Source organism: Lepidochelys kempii, chromosome 5 (assembly GCF_965140265.1).
Source record: "Lepidochelys kempii isolate rLepKem1 chromosome 5, rLepKem1.hap2, whole genome shotgun sequence".
Lineage (NCBI taxonomy): Eukaryota > Metazoa > Chordata > Testudines > Cheloniidae > Lepidochelys > Lepidochelys kempii.
Genome location: NC_133260.1, coordinates 74,041,273 through 74,061,472, shown reverse-complemented (window position 1 = coordinate 74,061,472; position 20,200 = coordinate 74,041,273). Strand labels below are relative to the sequence as shown.

The following is a 20,200-nucleotide window of genomic DNA, read 5'->3' as shown; positions in this document are numbered from 1 at the left end:
AACAGTTCCCCTCTCCTTTTGTAAGCAGCTAGGTTTGAGGGAAGATATTGACCTTAATGGCCTGCAGGTAGCCCGTAGAAGAGGTCTTGGTGCTGTAACCCTTTTCTCCCCGCAGCATAGGGAGATGGTAAAAGGAGGACCTGGTGCTTGATGAAGCCAGGGGTATGCACAAAGGTAAGTGCAGAACTAGAAAAGGAGAAGGATGATGTGTTTAGGGGACCATCTTAGAAGTCAGAAAACCTGGGTTTTATTCCTGGTTCTGCCACAGAATTCCTATGTGGCCTCAGACATCACTGCTTGGTGCCTCAGTTTCCCTCACGGTGAAATGGGCGTATTTTCCTACCTCACTAGGTTGTTCTGGGACTAAGGGTGGGATATTCAAAAGTGCCTCAGTGACTTTAGGAGCAAGAATTCCTTAGGCATGTGTTCCTAGGTCACGTAAGTGTTTTTGAAACTGTCTCCCTAAATTCATTAATGTTTGTAAAGTGCTTTGAGGTGCTGGGAGGGAAGGAAGTATTGAAGGGCAGTGTATTTATTATATTATAAACTAGGTGTTGCTGCAGAAGGAGGATCAAGGAATTCAAATCCTCAGAGACAATTGCAAATGAGCTGAGATCTGCAGAGTTGATGCTTTTTCACCTCCAGCTGGCTAGGAAACTTTATCCCTTCCTCTCAGACAAGGATGGGGACACAGTGATTCCTGCTCTGCAGAGCTGATGCAGCCAAGGCAGGGCTAAGTAACTGCTATGAGCTTGGGAAGAGGAGTCCCCTATTAAGGGGCAGGGGGAGGGGCTGAACCGGGTTGGTGAGTATGCTGTGGGGAGAAAAGGGGTCATTCTGAAGCTATGTTGTGTGAGAAGGAGGGATACTTCGGTACTGCATGAGCTGAAGCAATGCAAACCTCTGGGATAGATAATATGGTGATGGATACTTTACTACACTAAGCAGACAGATTAGATGGATTAGAGTGGGGACCATTCATGATTTATTTTTTAATGTTCCTGCTTTTTCCCTTGAGCATGCAGGGCTGGGGCTTTCTAGCTGCTACAGAGTCTGGCACTTAAAAAAGAGATTCAAATGCACTTTAAAAAATGGCTGGGAGTGGGGCAAAACATTAGAATGAAGAAGTGCAACCTTCCCATACAAAAGGAGGGGGGACTCTAAGAAGCCATACCTGAACTCTTTGTCAGGAGGGGGAGGAGGTTCTTTCTGTTTGCATAACCCAGGATCCCACAGCTCACTAACCAGTTTTGTGAACTTCCCTCCCACCCTCCTTGGGTAGTTGGTACATTCCCACTGTAACTTCAGGAGCATAAATACAGGCAGCACCAAGCTGCGAGAAAATTTGTTGTTTGCTAGGAAGGGGAAGGTGAATCTGCTTGTCCAAGCACAAGCAATTTTGCTGCTTGCAGCCGGTTGTGTGGAAGGTGTATCATGGAGCAGCCGGTGCAAACAGAAGTGTGGAAAGCGCAGACTTTACAGGAACTGATCCAGATCCTGCATCACTTATTTTCTAGTGATAAAGTCAGTATAGAAGAGGTGCAAGCCTTAATGGAATCGTATGAGAGCAACCCTGTGGAGTGGATGAAATATGCCCAATTTGACCAATACAGGTAAAGTCAGCACTTCTTATTTCAGTGTTTAGGGTGGTAACGCAAAAAGGAGTCTGTCTAAATAGTAAATGAACAGCGCAGCAAGCAAGACAGACAAACACACCTGGTGGGAATTGAGGGACGTCGTTTGTGCTATTTTTTTTGGGGGGGGGGGTAAATAAAGTGAAATTAACAGAGCTCGGAGGAGTGGAATGTAAAGTCTAGGTATGACCAGTTTCCACGAAGCCTGAATTAAACTGAAGTAGTTCATGTGTGCATGCATACATGGAGCTATGGAAGCATTCACTCCAAATATCTTTTAGAATCGGTTTGAGGAATTAGAGGAGGAGTCTTTGCAATCATCTGGTGTTCTAATAGTTGGGATCTACATAACGTGACATCTGGGTGAAGGAGGCAACTGGCATCTCGGTGTAAACTTAATTATAATAGAGTGTAAAATAAAGAACATGGTTGGAATACACAACAACGATGAAGAGTCACTGTAAGGGCTGGATAACAGGACTGTATCCTCGCCCCTGCTTATACGGTTGCGATCATTTCAGTTAGGTACAGCTGTGGGTAAGAATCTGATCTAGATGCACGTGGCTTTTATTCTTTATTTTATTGTCTGCTAAAGCTAGTACACTCCGTGCTTTTCCTAGACCGCTCCCTTCAGTTCTAACTGTTCTCCAGATGCGTGGTTTTCATACGAATAGCAAAGATGTTTTAGGAGGTGACGGATGGGAGGAGGCACCTCCCCAAGCGTGGAACCGTTTGCAAATTCAGAATGAAGCCAGTCTCCTGGAAACAGCTCAGAAACTACGAACCCAGAGAAAATATCTTGGCAAGTTTCCCAGACTGATCAGCAGTAGGAGACTAATTCAGCTCAGCTCGGTACTTTCGCTCCGCATCGCCGCGCTCCACAAAGCCGGTCTTCAGGGCTGGTGCGCGCCGCGCTGTGGGAAGGGGGGCCGGGGCTCACCTCTCTCGTTCGGTAACGGTGTCCGCAGGGCCAGTTATTTACTGTTGCCTGCTGCGGTGACTCGTTAGGGACAGGTCAGCGAAAGCGCTTGCTCAAACCCACCCAGTCCCCAGCCCAAGTTCCGGGGGCGGGCTGGCGGAGGTCAGGAAGCCTCGGTTGTGCAGCGAGTGGTTTGAAATGAAGTCTACTCGGCACCAGTCATCCGCCTCGGCTTTTGTTCTGCAAAAACTCTTCTTCTCCCTCCGCCCCCCAGCCCCAACCAAGGGGTCGCGGCAGTAAACCCCCCTCTCTCAACACTATCCTGCCACCTCCCGCTGCCTTTGCCAGGCACTCCTCCTCTCCCGCCCTGCACGGGTCTGGGGTGGCATTTCCCGTGCCCTTCGGCTCTTCCTCTGCCCCCGCCTGCTGTTCCCTCGGGGCTCCCGCGCTCCGCTTCCTTTGCGCGCCTCCTTTCGACCCCGCACACGGTGCGCGCGGGGGAGCTCCCCTGCGATCCTCCTTGGGCCCTTCCCCGCACGCCGTGCTCCCCCGGGGGGGTGCGGCGGCGCGCGTGCAGCCCTCCGCCTTTCCCTCTGCTCCTTGTGCTCCGCGGGCTGCGGATCCCCACGCCACGCCCGCTGCGCTATGCCCTTCTCCCGCCCTTCCCCACCAGTTGCTTTGCAGGGTTCCGCGCTGGCTGGCAAAGGGCTGTTCAGAGGGAGGGCCAGGGGCAGGGCTCCGGCAGCCAATCAGAGCTGCCCCTCAGCGACGCCCAAATCAGAGCCGGCCAGCGTCAGTGACCTACGTGGCTGCCTGGCTGGCCGGGGCTTGCTGTCTAGCCTGATGAAGCTGGAGGGCGTCAGGACCGGGGCAGTCTCTGCCCCATGGGCTCCTGGGCATCACTTGCGGGACCTGGCGCAGATTGTTGGGGGGAGGGATAGCTCAGTGGTTGGAGCATTGGCCTGCTAAGGCCAGGGTTGTGAGTTCAGTCCTTGAGGGGGCCATTTAGGGATCTGAGCCAAAAATTGGGGATTGGCCCTGCTTTGAGCAGGGGGTTGGACTAGATGACCTCCTGAGGTCCCTGCCGACCCTGGTAATCTATGATTGTTTGCCCTGTGCTGCAGCTGGCACCCAGACACTGTTTACAATAAACACTATTACCAGGGGAAGGACATGGACTGTGGCTCCAAAGTTACCCTGTGCAGCTGCTCTCCAGTCTAAGGGTTGAGCGGGAAGCTCAGTAGGCATTAGCCTGTGCTCCCCTGGTGTAGAAGAGTATGAAGTCAATGGGCAGACCTGAGTGCATGGGCAGTGTCCTAATGCAGGAGCTTAGATTGATTCCCCCACCCCTCTCAATTTCTCCCATCCTGGCTAATTACCAAGATAATAGACAAACATTAGAGCTGTGCTTATGTATGACTATCTGTTTAGGGTAGGGGGTGCCCAGACATCCTGTTTGGGCTGGGACAGGGCTGTCCCGGCTGTCCTGACTTTTCTGGCAAAAGTAACTTAGACATTTGTCAAGAGCAAGCGGGACAAATGCCACTTTTGTCCAAAAGTGGGGTGCAGGGGGTGAGTGGCAACGGCAGCTTCATGGGGGTGGGAGGGAGAGGCAGGGCTCAGATGTGGGCAGGGCTTGAGTGAACAGCGACACCAGCTGAGGGGTGGGGGAAGCAGGGCTCAGGCTATCGGCTCGGGCCAGCCCCACATGAGGGGGCAACAGGAGGCCTTGGGCTAGCGCGATGTGGTGTCCCATTTTCCCTTTGGGAAATATGGTCACCCTAGTTTATAGGATTTTCTGCAGTGTTCATCAGTGCCGCACCCCCCTCCGGACATTCATGAAGTTGTCCTCATGCCACCCCTGCAAGGTAGGGCAAGTATTATCCCAGTTTGCCGGTGAGGAACTGAGTTACAGACTCAGCTACACTAGCACTCAGCCCAGCATCCTTGAGCTCCACTAGTGGAAGGGCAGGTGTAGACAGAGTACAGGGGTTTCTACCACTGTGTCAGCTGGCACCCATACATTGTTTATACTAAACACTATTACCATTGGAAGGACATGGACGAGGGCTAGACAGTGGGAAAAGAGTAATGAAAATTCCCAAGATAAACTTACCCTGAGTGATTTCTCCAGATTCACAGAGGCAGTCTCTGTCAGAACCTGGAATAGACTCTACATCATCTGTATCCCACTCCCGTACCTTAACCTCAAGAACATCCTTCCCTTTAATATGATGACCAGAGAGAACTTGACTGATTATGTCTTAGGTGAGTGCCCTAATCAGCTGGCTTTTGGCTGTTTTGGAGTGGTATGTCTCTCACTCTGGTTTCTTGTGAAAAGCTGTAAAAGGTCTCAGTTTCACCTTGATGCAGAACCGGAAAACTTGCATTCTTGAAAATATTTGTCGGACAGGAAAACCACTTCCTGCCCACCTCTACATTTAAGTGTGTCAGGCGGGTTGCTAAATCTTGGATGGGGGGAAAACACATCACCTTAAAGTGTGGGATCTAGTTTCATTGAACGCTTGGGGGTGTGCACAATATCCTGTCATCAGGCTGTGAGAAGTACCATGTTGTCCCTTCTTCACTTTCTTTGTTTGTTTGATTCCTTTCCCTCAGCCTCCTCTGATATCATCAGACTAGGTGTTTCTTCCATCATATTCTTGCTTTAGCAGAGAAGAAAGTACAATATCAGTTCAGGCTTAACAGTAATTGTTACTTTTCTAAATATTGATTTGCCCCTTGCAGCTGGTGTCTTTCCATTGTAACTCAAACATACATTATTCCTACACTTCTAAAAAAAAATCTTATTTTTCTCTTTATCGTGGATGCATTATACTGGATTAAAAAATAAACTCCTTTCTTCTCAGTTTGACTTTTTTCCCATTCAGAACAAACCTCAAAACTTGTGTTCCGATATAAGCATTGTAACACTAGATGTATGTGTAGCCAGCCACCCATGCTGTGCAGAAATGACAGATTGTGACCTGTTTAATCAGACAAAACTTGTATTGTGATGTCATATAGAAGAGAACTTTTATATAAAAATTAAAATTAAAAATAGTGAAGAAACTAAAGATGGAATGAGATGAAATGCAGAAACTAACTTTATGATTCAGTTAAGGCAAAATATGTGGGATGAACTGAAAATAATTTGTTACCACCATGCTGTTTTGACAGAATACAACAAAGGGATATCTTGTGGGAAAACAGCAGATTAGGCAAAACAAACAGCCAGTTAACACAAACAGAAAAACTTCTTCTGCGTGCCAAGTGAGAATCTCCCACCAGTTACTAGTGGCTGCGGCAGAGGGACACTTTTTGTTAGGGACTCATACTGCTTAAGACCCCGGGCCTGCAAAGGTATAAGCATATGCTTCACTTTTCACACTGTCAGTAACCCTATTGAAATCAATGAGGCTACTCATGTACGAGCTTGCAGGATTGGGCCTTCAGTTAGGAATCAGAGGATGAAATCACCTGTGTTGTTTAGGGACAGGAGGCCCTCAAGCCATGAGAATGGAACATACCCTTGATTAACCACATGAATAACATGTATGTAAAAAGCAAGTCTTTTCTGCTTTTCTTTTTGTTTGATTTAATATAGGAAACTTTTTTCGTATCTTCTGCTCTTCCGAGCTTTGTTTTGGGTGTAGCTGTTTGACAGAAATTACTGTGTTGGTATTGGGTTTCAGACGTACAAAAAAATTATAAGTACAAAAAACCAGAATAGTCCAGAAAAGCAACAGTTTTACCATATGCGGTAACCCCTATACTTCAAAAATCTTTGCCCAGTGCAAAAGAATGCAGTCACCGAAAGGAAAACCAAGAATATTTGAAAGTGAACTGTAGAAAAATGTACACATTTCTTTTCTTTGTTGCAGTACTCTGTTTCTAATTAGAAAGCCTGCTGTTGAAATGATCTCATTCAGCAACTATTTATATTAGATTTTCTCTTCTCCTTCAGTTTCAGATATATACATCCAACCCTCAGTACTGGATTTAATTTAAAAGCTTTCCTGATGCTATCAAGCGCTAGTTGTATGTCCATTTTTTTTCCAACCTGAAAAAGTGCAGTGGCAAAAACCACTTAAAAATTCCATTTCACTTTCTCTGCATATAATTTGCTTTCCAAAGCTAAGAAACCTTGTAATATAGGCTGCCACTAACCATGTTTATATTCCCTGTTGTTTCTTTATATGCACACACATATATTTTTAAAAACCACAGATGTTTTCAATTTCAGATACACAAGAAATCTTGTGGATAAAGGAAATGGAAAGTTCAACTTGATGATCTTATGCTGGGGTGAAGGACATGGCAGGTTTGTATCCAAACAGCTTGATACCTGCAGACAGAAATAAAGCTACAGTATTTTTCATTTGGTCTGTATACTACTGTGTGTCATTGTCCTGTAATAAGAGACAAACCATCTTCCTCACAAACATTAATGGGTAGAGGGTGGTTAACTGATAACTACAAACAAAATAAGTAGTAATAATCAGGATGACTATGCCAAAGGGGTAATTTTGAAAATTGTGTATCTCATGATTTTAGGGCATTTCTGCGGTTTTCAGTCTTCCACCAAATCTAAGCTTCTGTTTTGTCCATTGAGCTTTTTTAACCTTACAGTTACAGAGCTGGATCTTGCATTCTTTAGTAAAACTGCAGTTGTTTTATAGGAGTTCTGCCTGATCAGAACTGCAGGATCAGGCCCATGTATTAGAGGCTATAAAAGCTTTTGCTTCTATTACACCTATATAGTTTAAATCCTGGTCTGTGTGGCCAGCCTGAGAAAACGAGGTTGGATTAGGCAGTTTGGAGTGTGGGAAGGAATGGACTCTCCCCACCCCACGCTACTGTATAACAAGGCCACTTTGTGGTTGCTATCGCAATGATAAAGGGACAACAGCTGCTGTGACCAGTCTACATGGGATGTATGGGGGCATCGACTGGTGGATCTGCATAGTCATAGTGCAGGGGTTCTCAAACTGGGGGTCGGGACCCCTCAGGGGGTCATGAGGTTATGTGGGGGGTCGCGAGCTGTCAGCCTCCACCCCAAACCCTGCTTTGCCTCCAGCATTTATAATGGTGTTAAATATATAAAAAAGGTGTTTTTTATTTATAAGGGGGGGTTGCAGTCAGAGGCTTTCTGTGTGAAAGGGGTCACCAGTACAAAAGTTTGAGAATCACTGTCATAGTGCTTCTGAAGCTCCCTGCAGAGCTTTCTTCTATGGTATGCAGGAGTTTCAAACTTCCTATATATATTCTGTATAGCCTGCGTCTCTGCAGTGCTGAACCTTGCCAGGACTGTTGCTTATTGGGTGTTTTTATGTGCCTGCGGACATGGGGGCAGGATCTGTCTCTCTGAGGTTCTTTCACAACTTTGTTGGCTAACCAAAAAAAGTTCTAGCCTGTAATTTTTTGTCACATAATCTGCATTTAAGCAGAAAAACTATAACTGTTTGCTTTAGATGTGAAAATGAATTAACGTTGTCAGGTCTAATTTGGGATGGTGCCATGCTTCCCCAAATAGATGTAAGAGGGCAGTCTAGATCTGCAGCCCACCAGCTCTTTAGTATAGGGTCTTTTCTGAACAGAGACTAAAATTATTGTCAAATGGTGTATTGGTTTATGATTTGGACAAGCATCTGCTGGTGACTAAAGTGATACCACAACTGGTTTTCACTCCCTATGTAAGCAGGATAAAATAGTTAACATGATTAATTGGAAGAGAAACTGCTGAGGGAGTGACTACATGGCATTCATGAACTTGCCTACTTAAAAAAACCCTGCTTTTTGCAAGTCAACAGCAATATAACTTCTGTTTGGATTGGAACATTTGCTGTGTATAACACTTAAATCCATCATATTCTAGATTGAAGCTTGATTAGCCTTGTACATTGGGGTCAAAAAATCCACTTGCCTGAGTCAGTACGAAGCCATCAACTTCTGCAGCAGTGAAGCTTTAATTTCTTTTTAAGTACATTTCTAGCCCTTACGGCTGCAAATATAGCAATTCAAATGTATTCCTGAGTAGGTAGCCAGCCTGCACCAGTGCTCCTGCTGCTGATCACAGCTTTGCCAAACAACAGCAAAGTGAAATGAACAGCTCTGTCTGGTCAGTTTAATTGTTGCTATTAAATCCAGTGGGAAGCAGTGAAACTTCCTTTCTCCTGTGTACCTCACATCCATCACAGCAGCAAAGAAGCCCTGAAGATGGAGACGAAGTAGAAAGCTCCCTCTCCCAAACAGTGGGGTGGAGTTTCAAGTTTATTCCTAGACTGTAACTGATAGGAAAGATAGAACCCCCAAGCAAAGTCCATGGAAAGTGCCCTGTTGTTTCTCAACAGCCAGCGTGTGTTACCTAGACTTTTCTTTTGTGTTTACTTCTGGCTAGTATGGTTAATCCTTCAGCTAGTAGTTATCTGCTAAATTTTCCAACACTTGTATTTGTTGTTAAGTTATTGTAATAGCTTTCTAATACATCAGCCTTTATTGAGTATCTTTCAGTCACAGTAAATATTTCTTTGAGATTTGCTGGTGATCTGATAATGTGACAAGTGTGCAATAACATTCATGTCCTGCACATACTGTTATACCTCTACAATACACCATAGTGTCTGTTTCTTCTGGGGGAATTCTTTGCCACTGCGCACCTGCAGAATTCATGTCCCCCGCAGATTTTTTTCTCAGCAGAAAATACATTCTGCCGGAGAGGCGCTGCAATCACGCCTTTCGCCCATCAGGGCTGCTGTGGCGCCAGAACAAAGGGCAGTTGGCTTGCAGCCAGCTGCGGATAGGGAGGATGAGGGGCAGCTTTCCTCATAGCGCCCTGCCCACAGAGCCAGGTGAGGAGGTCTGGGATATGGGGGGATGGATAGAGCAGGGAACAGGGAGCTTCTGGGAGGGTCACATAGATGAGGGTTCAGAAGGGCTAGTGCGGGGAACAGACTGGGGCAGGGGCTAAATGGGAGTAGGGGTGCTGGACCACATGGGGATGGGGGGCAGGTGTAGGGACACATGGGGACAGGAGAAGATGTGCCTGACTGAATGGGAGAAGCTAGGAGTCATACAGACTCTGCATGGGAGATGCTCCCCACTCCCTAAAAATCACCCCCCCACAAGAAAAACCCTGTTCCATACTTCTCCCACCCAGACCCAGCAACCTTCCAGGTTCATTCCTAGGCTCCTTCCTAGCAATTACTTCCCTATCCCTCAGCTCCTCTGTTACCCCAGATTCCCCCAAGCCTTTGCACTGTTTCTAAGGGGTGTGGGAAATATGTTTCTGTTTTGTAATTTACATGAATTATGAGTCAAAGTTCTGTATTAATATGCCTAATAAGGAATCTATTTGTCAAAAAACATTTCTGGAATCTTTTTTGTTGTCTGTATTGTTACAGACATACTTGCTTACAGGTATTTTGAAATAAATTACCAAAATACTTGAAACTAGCATGACTATATTGTGTTATTTTGACAAATAAAATATGCATATTTTTAAAATATTGTGCATAGAATTTTTAATTTTTTGGCGCAGAATTCCCCCAGAAGTAGTCTGTTAAATTTGTAGTAGGTGGTATTAAATGTATACATCACACTGAGTTCAGCTACTCTGTGTTTCTATAGCAGTATTCATGATCACACTGACTCACACTGCTTTATGAAGATCCTTCAGGGGAATCTAAAAGAGACTCTGTTTGAGTGGCCTGGGAAAAAAGGGACTGGAGCAATGACGAAGAAATCAGAACAAGTTTGGGGGGAAAATCAATGTGCCTATATCAACGGTAAGCTTCTTTTTAATGTCTCATATATGACCATTTCATTGCTGCCCATCAATGATTATAACTCTTAACTGAAAAGTTCACTCTTTAATAAACTGGTCTAGCTATAGGTTCTTGTATTTCGTCTAAACTTGTTGTATACAGCACCTGTGCAGACTCAGACTCTCCTCAAACTTGTGTTTAAACTTAAACAGTCTAAAAAAACCCCATTCATCTAAATTCATGATTAAGATACTGCAGTAAAGGCTAAGATCCTTCAACAGCTCCTGAATGCTCAGAGCCTTGCAGGATTGAGCTCCAAATCACTAACTGAAAATGCATGTGGATGTGAAGTTGAAAATGTAAAGCAATAGGCAAATCACATGTATGAAAATCCAAAATTCATACATGTCTCCAGGGCTGGCTCTACCTTTTTTGCCACCCCAAGCAGCGAAGCAAAAAAACCAAACCAAAACAAAACAAAAAAGCAGCCGTCGAAGTGCCACCGAGAAAGGAGTGCCGCCCCTTCTGATTTGCCGCCCCAGGCACCAGCTTCCTTTGCTGGTACCTAGAGCCGGTCCTGCAGGTCTCTGTTTGGATTTATGAAGAAAATATCTCTTGGGTGTGTAAGGTCCTTTTGGGTTACAATGGAAAGCCTAAGAACAAAACTGTAGTAGAACAGTAATTGCCCACACAATCAGTACGTCTAATAGCCAGCAACAGAATGGATAATGATTGAAATGAACATTGCTCTGGACTTTTAGAATTCTGTACTTACACTTTTTAGGATGCACAGTAGCTCATACCTATCTTGACTTGGGGTAGAGAGTGGAGGGGTCTTTTTTGTTGAACAATGTTCACTATGTACAAAAGTACACTAAAGCCCAGTCCTGCAGTGCTCAGCACAAGTAGTGAAGTAGTGCACAATATTGTATGAAAATGGTGGACTTCTTGACTACTTCTGACACATTGTAATATGTGTAACTGCTTCTATACAACTCTCTGTAGGCACTGTATGCTGTTTTCTATATTTACTTCTGTTGTGAGAAGCTTGCAAATAAAACAAAAGGCTTGAACAATTTACTTGACCCCTGTACAGCTAGTCTTTTGGCTAGCCAGCCAGAGGCCAGTGCCTTTGAAAACTTCCTGAAAACTTTTTCTTCTGATTATTTTCTATGCTTGCTCTCACCCCAGAGGTGGATTTTCATTAACCAAACTTTCTGAAGTGGAAGGAGAGAGAAATCTGTTCAAGTGCTCAGGGTTTTTATTGGGGGTCAAGGGGTGGTTTTTTTTATAATACAATCAGTGCATTGGGAAGTCAATCTTTTTTACTGGTTCAGAAAACATTTGCACTTTATGTGTGTGTGCTCCAAAAACAAATTGTTTGGGTTGTTGTTTGTTTTTAAAGCAATCTTTTTAAAAGCCTCTAACTAGTCCTCTGAGAGAACTGTATGCCTAGCTCCTCTGCTGTGTTTCCTGGCTGGATATTTCAACTTAAAAGTAACAGAAAATTAAACGCTGTGCATTCACAATTTGTTGCCTTAAACTCTTTAACAAAGCCCTAAAGTATTTGTGTTTCTATTTGGATATCTGCACATTCAAATAAATGGTGCTGATGCAGAAAGAATATCCCATGTAGCCTGGCAGTTCCTTTTTGTGCTAGTTGCCTATTACTTGGTGTTTCTACTTTGCTTATAAGACAACTCACAGGACTGAGTTGATTTTAATCTCTCAGTACATGAATATAAACTTAGGGATTTTTACCCTCATTAAATGAAAGTGTAAATGAAATGTACAGGTGTATAGTTTAAATGAGCCAAAGTTGGAATGCACCAGTGCTTCCCACAGTAACAGTATCTGGGCTACATTGTACAATTAAGGGGTGAGTATTATATAAGATATTACATAAGCATAAAGGGCTGAGTTGCATTTGCTCTGGGAATCATAAACTTTAATTCTTGAACTCTTGAGCAGTTTTTAAAATTCTTCCACAGTGCTCAATCAACATGAGTTTTGGTAGATTTAATGTTCGGACTTTGGGTATTTTATAGAACTCTGCTTCTGCCCTCTGGTTCTCTGAAAGTGCTGTCAACTTATTAATAGCCACACTGTGGGCAGTGGCTTGTTTTATTACCTGTTCAATTATATTTGCTGTTTCAGTGAAGATTGGATGTTTGCCATGCTCTGGTAATTTGTCACTTTAAATAAAAGCCCAGACAAATGGGAAAGAGTAATTGGAAGATGGACAACTGTAAAAGAAAGCAACTGTCTCCTTGCCCTGGAATTTACACTTGAAACTCAAGTAGTTCAGTCTTAACATGGTTGATGTCCTTGTTATCAGGCTAAAGACTAGCAATGCAAAACCCTGTTTTCCTCTGAAATATCTTGTTTATTCTTTAGAAAAACAAATCTTCCATCCAACATCTTCAGAGCACCAATGTCTCCTAGGAAAGAAAATATCATTTGGGGATGGCAGCTGATAATAAATTACCAACCATGTGCTCTTCCTAAAGCTTCTGTAGATTCCTGTTAAGCTTTATACCATAGTAGATAACAAAAAATTCTATATATGGAAAGTTAGAGAGCAAGACATTCTGAAGTCCCAATGAGTTTGGGGATCTGTCCTAAAGAGTAAAACCCAAATTCTCTTTTTTAAGTTAAAAATTCATCCTGAAAGCGTGGGTATGTCCAGCTGTCTTGTTGGTTTAGAGATGGTGCTTTTCCAGGCACGTATCAGATTTAATTAGATCTGTCTGTTAATGTAGCCTTTCCTCTTATGTCCTCGCTTGTCTAGACTCCATTGGCCTGCACCGTGTGGAGAACACAAGCCACACAGAGTCTGCTGTTAGTCTGCACTTGTACAGCCCATCCTTTGACAGCTGTAACACCTTTGATCAAAGAACCGGACACAAGCATAAAGTCAAAATGACATTCTATAGTCAGTTTGGAGAAAGGACTCCAGGTGTAAGTACAAGCTAATGAATACCCTTTATGTTCAACTATCCTGTGTCCTCATGTGAACAGAGCAGAGACCTAGCTTGCTGTGTTGCTGTCCATCATTGCAAACCAGCCCTTGGCTCTCTTGGTGGGTTGTCCAGCACAAGCACAGTTCTTGTTATGGACTGTCTGGTCATTTTTAGGATAGAGATGAAACATGTTTCAAAAGGAAGCTCAGTTTTGGTGTCAACTTTAAGTTTCCCTTTACACACAGTTTTTAAAATGCTACTTTGCACTTACACTGAAGTTCTTCCTTTGCCTCTTCAAAGCATGGTACAAATATTATTCTCACAGCATCCCTAGGAGGCAGGCAAGGATTATCTCCATTTCACAGATGGGGCAGTGTCATTTGTCCAAACTGCAATTGGATTTAGGTATTACTGGCTCTGCTCATCCATCTGCCCCCTGCTCCCCAGTAAAAAAAAGGTCCAATCTTATGAAGTACAGAGGAGCCATCAGCTCCCCTTGATAGCAAAAGGAGTTGAGGGTGCTGTTGGGCTAAGCAGTTTCACATTTCAAGTCCAAATTGTTTTCTCCCTGTAATTTGTTGGCAACAAAAACTGACAGTGTCATGACATTTTTAAAAAACAAACTGTGAAATGCAGACTCCCCGAGCAAGGTTGGTCTGCTTAGTGGCATAGCACCAATGCTGTGTTCGTCTCTGTCTGGAGCTCTCAGTACCAGGACTGGGAGTGGTGGGCTTCCCTCTGGAACTCTTTAGTGTGTCTAAACCTGGCCACAATTTAGGACCTTTATAGGAGGAAAGCTGCTTAATGGTAAAGAAATGGGGCAGATTTTCAGGACCTTGTTTAGGATAGCCCATGGCTGGACTGGATGTTCACAGAGGGCTTGATGCTGAGAGGTACTGAGCACTCTTAACTCTCACTGATGGACTAGCAGGAAATGAGTGATCTAGCCTTTAGTAGGTGAAGTTCTGCTAAGGTTTTATGTATAATGGGCAAAATCCCTCCAGTCCAACAAGCACAATGCAAATAGCTGTGCTTCTTTGCAGCTTTTCACATTAAAGCACCCAAACTGTAAACTTTACACGTGTGAAAGTCCTCCAGACAACTAAACTCCTTCCAGTCCTTATCATCCAGAAGAAATAAGATAAATTTTGAATAGCACAGTCACATGAGAGTAAAAATTCAAGATTTTTGCTGCTTGTGTTTTCTATTTCTTTAAAAAAAATTTACCTGAGAGGAAGTCTTGGTTGGTTTGTGTGTGTAAGATAACAAGTGAAATATTTGGAAACTAGCTATTTGAACTTCAAATATTTTTCTGTTCTTGTTCTGTAGCAACTGGTAACTTTTGTATCTATGATGGGAAGTTTTATCTGATTTTTGAGAGGGAAAAATCTTAGTCATTGGATGTCTCCACTTAGTTCCAGTAACTGCAGCTGGTAAACAGGGGCTGGATGGAACCTGGGTTTGGCCATACAGCTGTCTCAAATGACTGCATGTTGCAGAAAACTTTTGGCTTCAGTGAGGGTTTCTGGAAAGCTCATTGGAAACGGACAGTCTTTTGCTGTTTACCAGGTCTCAAAGGAACATGGGGAGGCAGGAAAGTGTAAGATGGGAGGAGAGGTTAAAAATACAAAGGATAGTGCAAAGTGTATGTACGTTTTCTTAGGAACAAGAAAATCTACCTGAAAATCTAAATATTATAAACATGCAACACTTTCTGTTAGCTTTCCTTTTCATTCAAACTAAACAAAATGTGCAAGTAAACTCCTGATGTACTTTTCAATTAGTTGTCATTAAATGTTTAGCTAGGGTTTAATAGAGGAATCTAGCTGTGCTGGAGGATTTTTAAAGCTAATCGGTCAATTATTCAGAAATTCTGTATGCACCTGCACCCAGTTGTACATAGAATCATAGATTATCATAGAATCATAGAATAACATGCCAAACACCGAAAGCCTGTTTTTTTCAGTGTTAATCAGTTAACTTACCAGTGACTTTCCCCCAGAAAGTAGCCTGCTATGTGCTTAGTCAAAGAAAACTATATGGATCTAGAGTGCACTTTGAGTGCTACTGTGTATTTATACCAGAGTATTAATATAGAGAACTTGCTTGCCAAGAAAAATCCCATAAGCTTGATCCTGCCCTCTGATAGGTGTAGTACATCATCATGTTTTTTGCTAGTAGGCATTCATGTGCAAGTGCAGTTAGATGATTCTCACCCCCCATCCCCACTAAACTGGGGGTCTAATTTTGCTGACAGGATCAAGCTTGATTCAATAGGTCTGAGAGGAAGGATGTCTGGTGTGGATAGGGCACGAGTCAGGGGTTCAGGAGACCAGAGTTAAATTCCCTGTTCTGCCACGGACATACCCAAGGTCACACCATATCATATGGTCTTTCTCTGCCTCACTTCCCTAGCTGTAAAATGGGGATAAGAGCACTTCCCTCTCTCACAGAGGTGTTGTGAGAATAAATACATTAAAGATTGAGGCACCCAGCTACTATGGTAATGGGGGCCATATATGTACCGTAAGTAGATGGGGCATCATAATCTACTCAAGTCTTTTCTTTTAAAATAATCTCTCCTCTTTCTTTTAGGCAACAGCAGTGTCACAAGAGAACAACTGAGAAGCACCAGAATTAATGTGTTAAGGCCTGCTGAATGTTTGACCAGGGACAGAAGAATTGTCTAGCTGATGCTAGCTATAGTTGAATAACCCGTACATAGAAATACAGTAGGGAAGCTTCCTGGCAATATGTAGTTATGTTGAATGAATACTGATTATGGGACCCTAAGGTGACTAGTGCTAATAAGCTGCTGCAGGGGTTAGATGCCTTTACATAGGCTGTTGTAAAGTCAGAATCAAGTACTTTGTTTTTCTGATCCTAGCCTCTTTTAAATTCCACTTTTGAAACTGTACTGGGAATATCAGTAGCAGGTGTTTTAAACACCATTTGACACTTTTTATAGGTCTTTTTATATGGTATGTGTGCTCAGTGTATTTAGTAATCTAAACTTTGTAGCCTCAAGTCACCATTTGTACCCATTTGTAATGTATTGGATACTTGTAAGAGCAGTTGTCTTTTTCTTTTTTTTTTTTTTTAGTTAAGCCTTTTATGTTTTAATGCTCTGGAACATTTTGATAGTTGTGCATTTTTATTTTATTTTTGTTAAATTTCATTTGTCAGATCTGTTTTTAAACAGGAGCAATAATGCACTTCATGTACAATAATGTTTGAAAAGTTAACTGAGTTGGGCAAAGGTCTGGGTTTTTAACCAGACTAATTATGTTTAATATGGCTAACATCCAGTTTCCAGAGTTCTGTTGTGTAGCTACTGAATGCCTTTAGGGAAACATAAATAAAACTGGATTTGAGCACAAATTTCAAAAGATTGCAGCCTCTTTCCTGATAACTAACATATATATAATGTTCATTACTCATGATTAATTCCATCCTCTGTAGATCTCTCATGAATCTCTCTTAAATCTTACCTAGGTGATACCATTATTAGAAGAGGAGTTAAAAAGACAAAAGCATTTAAAATTTACTGTGAAATCCTGACCCCATTAAAGCCAATGGGATTTTTTTGATAGATTTCAGTGGCTCCAAGATTTCATCCTTAACCCTGAGTTACAATACACAGGAGTTTTTTCAAAACATAATTATAATAAAAACAGAAATGCACCAAAAATCAGTGAGGTCTGGTTTTTTTCTTCCTCCATAAAAGACTCTCTTTATTTATCTGATCTAACATGTACATGAGAAGATGAGATACACTAAGTGAAAATACACCTTTCCTTAATTTCCTTATAAAAACAAAAGTAGAAAATGGGGCTGTATAAAGATCCTACTGCACTCTTCACTCTCTTCTTAGTGACTATGTTCCACTGGGTAGTAATGTAGTTATGTTTTTAAAATTTTAACAGTACCTTTTTCTAATGAGTTTCACATCTTCCTCCTTATTGGAAGTAAACACTACAGAGATTTTTAGAATCTCAGTAGCAGCCATTTACCATGTGCTCTGTGATAGGCGTAAAAACTGTTTTCTGTCTTTGGCTCTTTTTCAAGTTTCCAGGAGTAAAAAAAAAAAAAGTCTGATGGGAGAAACTTTGGGAAGGGGTTTCAAAAACAGATAAGAGTTAGGCAACAATTCCCTTCATAAATCAATGGGAATTTAGTGCCTAATTTCCACAGGTGCTTATGAAAGTCCTAACCAAATATTACACCGGGTAAATTCAACACCTGGGTAAATCTCTTAGGGTGTGAGGGAGTGAATCTTAGGTTTCCAATGGAAAAAACAAACCAGAGGGAATTGCAAGATGTTAGCAAAGGGAATCAGGAGTCCAGGGAGAATGTCTACATAGGGAATCCTCTTTTGGAAACCCATTAGGAAGTTAAAGGAACATGCTGAGTCCAAAATTGGAAGGGAAAGGAGCAGCAGATCCTGCTGGCAAAAGGCACTTCAAATGCTGAGTTTTATTGATACTTTTCTGGGCTCCAATAGATTCCAAAGTGTATCCTGTCCTGATATATTACTGCTGAAATTCCCAAAAGTCTCTGCAACCTGAGTGGTGGTCCTGAGCTAGGACCGAAGTCATATGGTGGCAGCACTTTCTGCCTCTTCCTAGAGGAAATGAGCCACATCACCTCACCTCTCCAACAGGAGTGTTTAAACTCGTCTTCAGAAACACAGAAAAGTCTTTGGAGTGGGTGCTAACAGTGGGTGTTCACCTATGTGGCTCCACTGTCCGTCCTTCCTCTCCTACCGAGGTGGTATTGCAGTCATGGAAATAAATGCGGCTCAGGAGCTGCAGATACAAGGAGGATTTGTTTGTGTGCTGAGTAACTGGAGGTCAAAGATTCTTTTCACCCTGGCCCAATAGAGTAACCTCTGTGCAGAGCCAGCTCATTTGTGCTTTTTAAAAAAGATTGACTTCATCATGTCTCATGGGTGTCTTCCCCTCTCGCCCTTTTGCTGTCGTCTTTTCTTTCCGTCTTTCCTAGGTCTTGTCTATTATATAGGAGAAGTTGCCCTGGTTTAACTACATTTTTTAAAATCAATCTAGTTAAGCCAAGGCAAACTTATTATGTAAATACGTTTGAATCACTTAAACCCTTGCCTAAATTGGTTTAGCTTAATTTGGCAATTTACTAATGCAAGTAAGACTTACCTGAGCAAGGTTTAAACTGGTTTCATTGCATTTAGTAAGGGGTTTAAAATTGATTTAGTTAAACTGGTGCAAATTCTCCACTTCACATAAGGCTCTAGTGGTACATAGGGCACTAGCTTGAGAGTCCAGAGAACAGAATTCTGCCACTTACTCATTGTAGAACCTTGAGCAAACAACATAATCTCTCAGTACCTCCGTTTCCCCAGCTGTAAAATGGGGTTAATAATATTCACCTTGTGAAGCACTGTGAAACCTATGGATGAAAAACACTACACAGTGCAAAGTATTATGATATCCCCTTGTCCCCAATAACTTGGCATCTTGCTGTTTGTTTTCTTCTCAGTGGCTTTGCACCTTCATTTTTATATTTGCTGAAGATCAGTAAAATGGTGAATCACAAAATAAAAGGAAAATTAGTGTGATTTTTGTGGACACAAGTCCAACAACTTTGGCCTCCATGAGAAGCAGAAATGCCAACACTGTAACTTTCCACCAGTTGTTGTAATCTCTGCACTGTTTAACTTGTTCGTTTGCTTTTCTGTTTTCAATTTCTAAATAACAACGTGTGCCAGATGAAACTGTGTGCTCCAGCAAGACTTGGGTTTTTTCACTGCGCTTGCCATAGGGGCAGAGAAACAACAGAACAGCAATGCCAAGATCTGTATTATCTGCAATTTGTTTTTTGTTATTAAAAAAGCCTGTTCCTGAGCTGAAAGGATACAAATGGTACATGTTGTTCGTGAGCTTAGTCTTAAATTGTTTTTTCACATTCCTCCCAAGCCTGGGAAAGAGTTGTTTGTACTGCTAGGGTGTAGCCTTCCTGAGCTTAAAGCAGGCAGATCTGCCTGCAGTTACTCTGAGACTTCTGTTGTTTTAAAGCATTCATTTTGTATTGTTCTGCTCTTAGGGTGTGCTATAATATTCTGCTATAATTGTGCTATAATAATAACATAGCCCATACTGCCCCCTAGTCTTAAATGGCTCTGCACATGAGAAAGGTCCAGCTCTGTACATGAGAAAGGTGCGGACTGATACTCTTTAGCCACAGAACAAGGACAAATGGAGCAGCAGATTCCCCACACTGGCTTGCCAATGTTTCATCAGTGCTGATCACCTCTAGGGTCAGGCCCCATGCCTGTTCAATACTTGGGCTTTCTGATGAGATTGCAAATAAAGTTGACAACAGTCCTGAAGTTACGGATACTATCCACTAAGAAATTGGCTGAGACCACCAACTTATTTTACAGTCATTAGATAGCACTGATTTTTTTGTCACTACCAATTCAAAATCAGATGTGAACCAGTGCCCTGATGGCAAAAAGCTGTTTCCCATTATTACTAATCTTCTGATCCATCTGTGGTACTCAGTCTGTCTCTGCTACTGCTTATTTACTGTTCTACCTCTTCCTACTGGTAGACCCTCAAAAATGAGGTGTATTAGGAAACATGTTTTACTCACACATCTTATTTAACATGTTGTTAAGCACCTACTGTAGAGAAAGACATGTTTAGAAAGCCAGCTGGTTACATGTTAATAACGTGTTACTTAAAATGTAAGTTAACGCAGCATTTGCTAACAGGAATAATGTTTCCCATTGTAGAAAATTTCCAATTCTCCAACACGCAGCTATCCCAACCTGTTCCCTGCAGGATTATAAAACTGTAATTGCTCTAGCCCTAAAAAACAACATCAGAATGGAAATTCTGTGGAAAATTTTATTTTCCTCCGGTGATTCTCCCTGTGTTT

General features: G+C 42.5%; 2 protein-coding genes across 2 annotated transcripts in view; one reads left to right on the top strand and one right to left on the bottom strand.

The window, feature by feature from the left end:
* AP3S1 (adaptor related protein complex 3 subunit sigma 1) overlaps positions 1–20,200 on the bottom strand; it is a 148,028-nt gene that overhangs the window by 61,497 nt on the left and 66,331 nt on the right. The gene's annotated exons all lie outside the window — the stretch shown is intronic.
* On the top strand, positions 1,305–16,663 carry CDO1 (cysteine dioxygenase type 1). The gene is made up of 5 exons (XM_073344751.1): positions 1,305–1,613; positions 6,800–6,877; positions 10,183–10,340; positions 13,111–13,280; positions 15,878–16,663. The coding sequence occupies exons 1-5, from the start codon at positions 1,435–1,437 to the stop codon at positions 15,905–15,907; spliced, it is 615 nt and encodes a 204-aa protein (XP_073200852.1). The 5' UTR covers positions 1,305–1,434; the 3' UTR covers positions 15,908–16,663.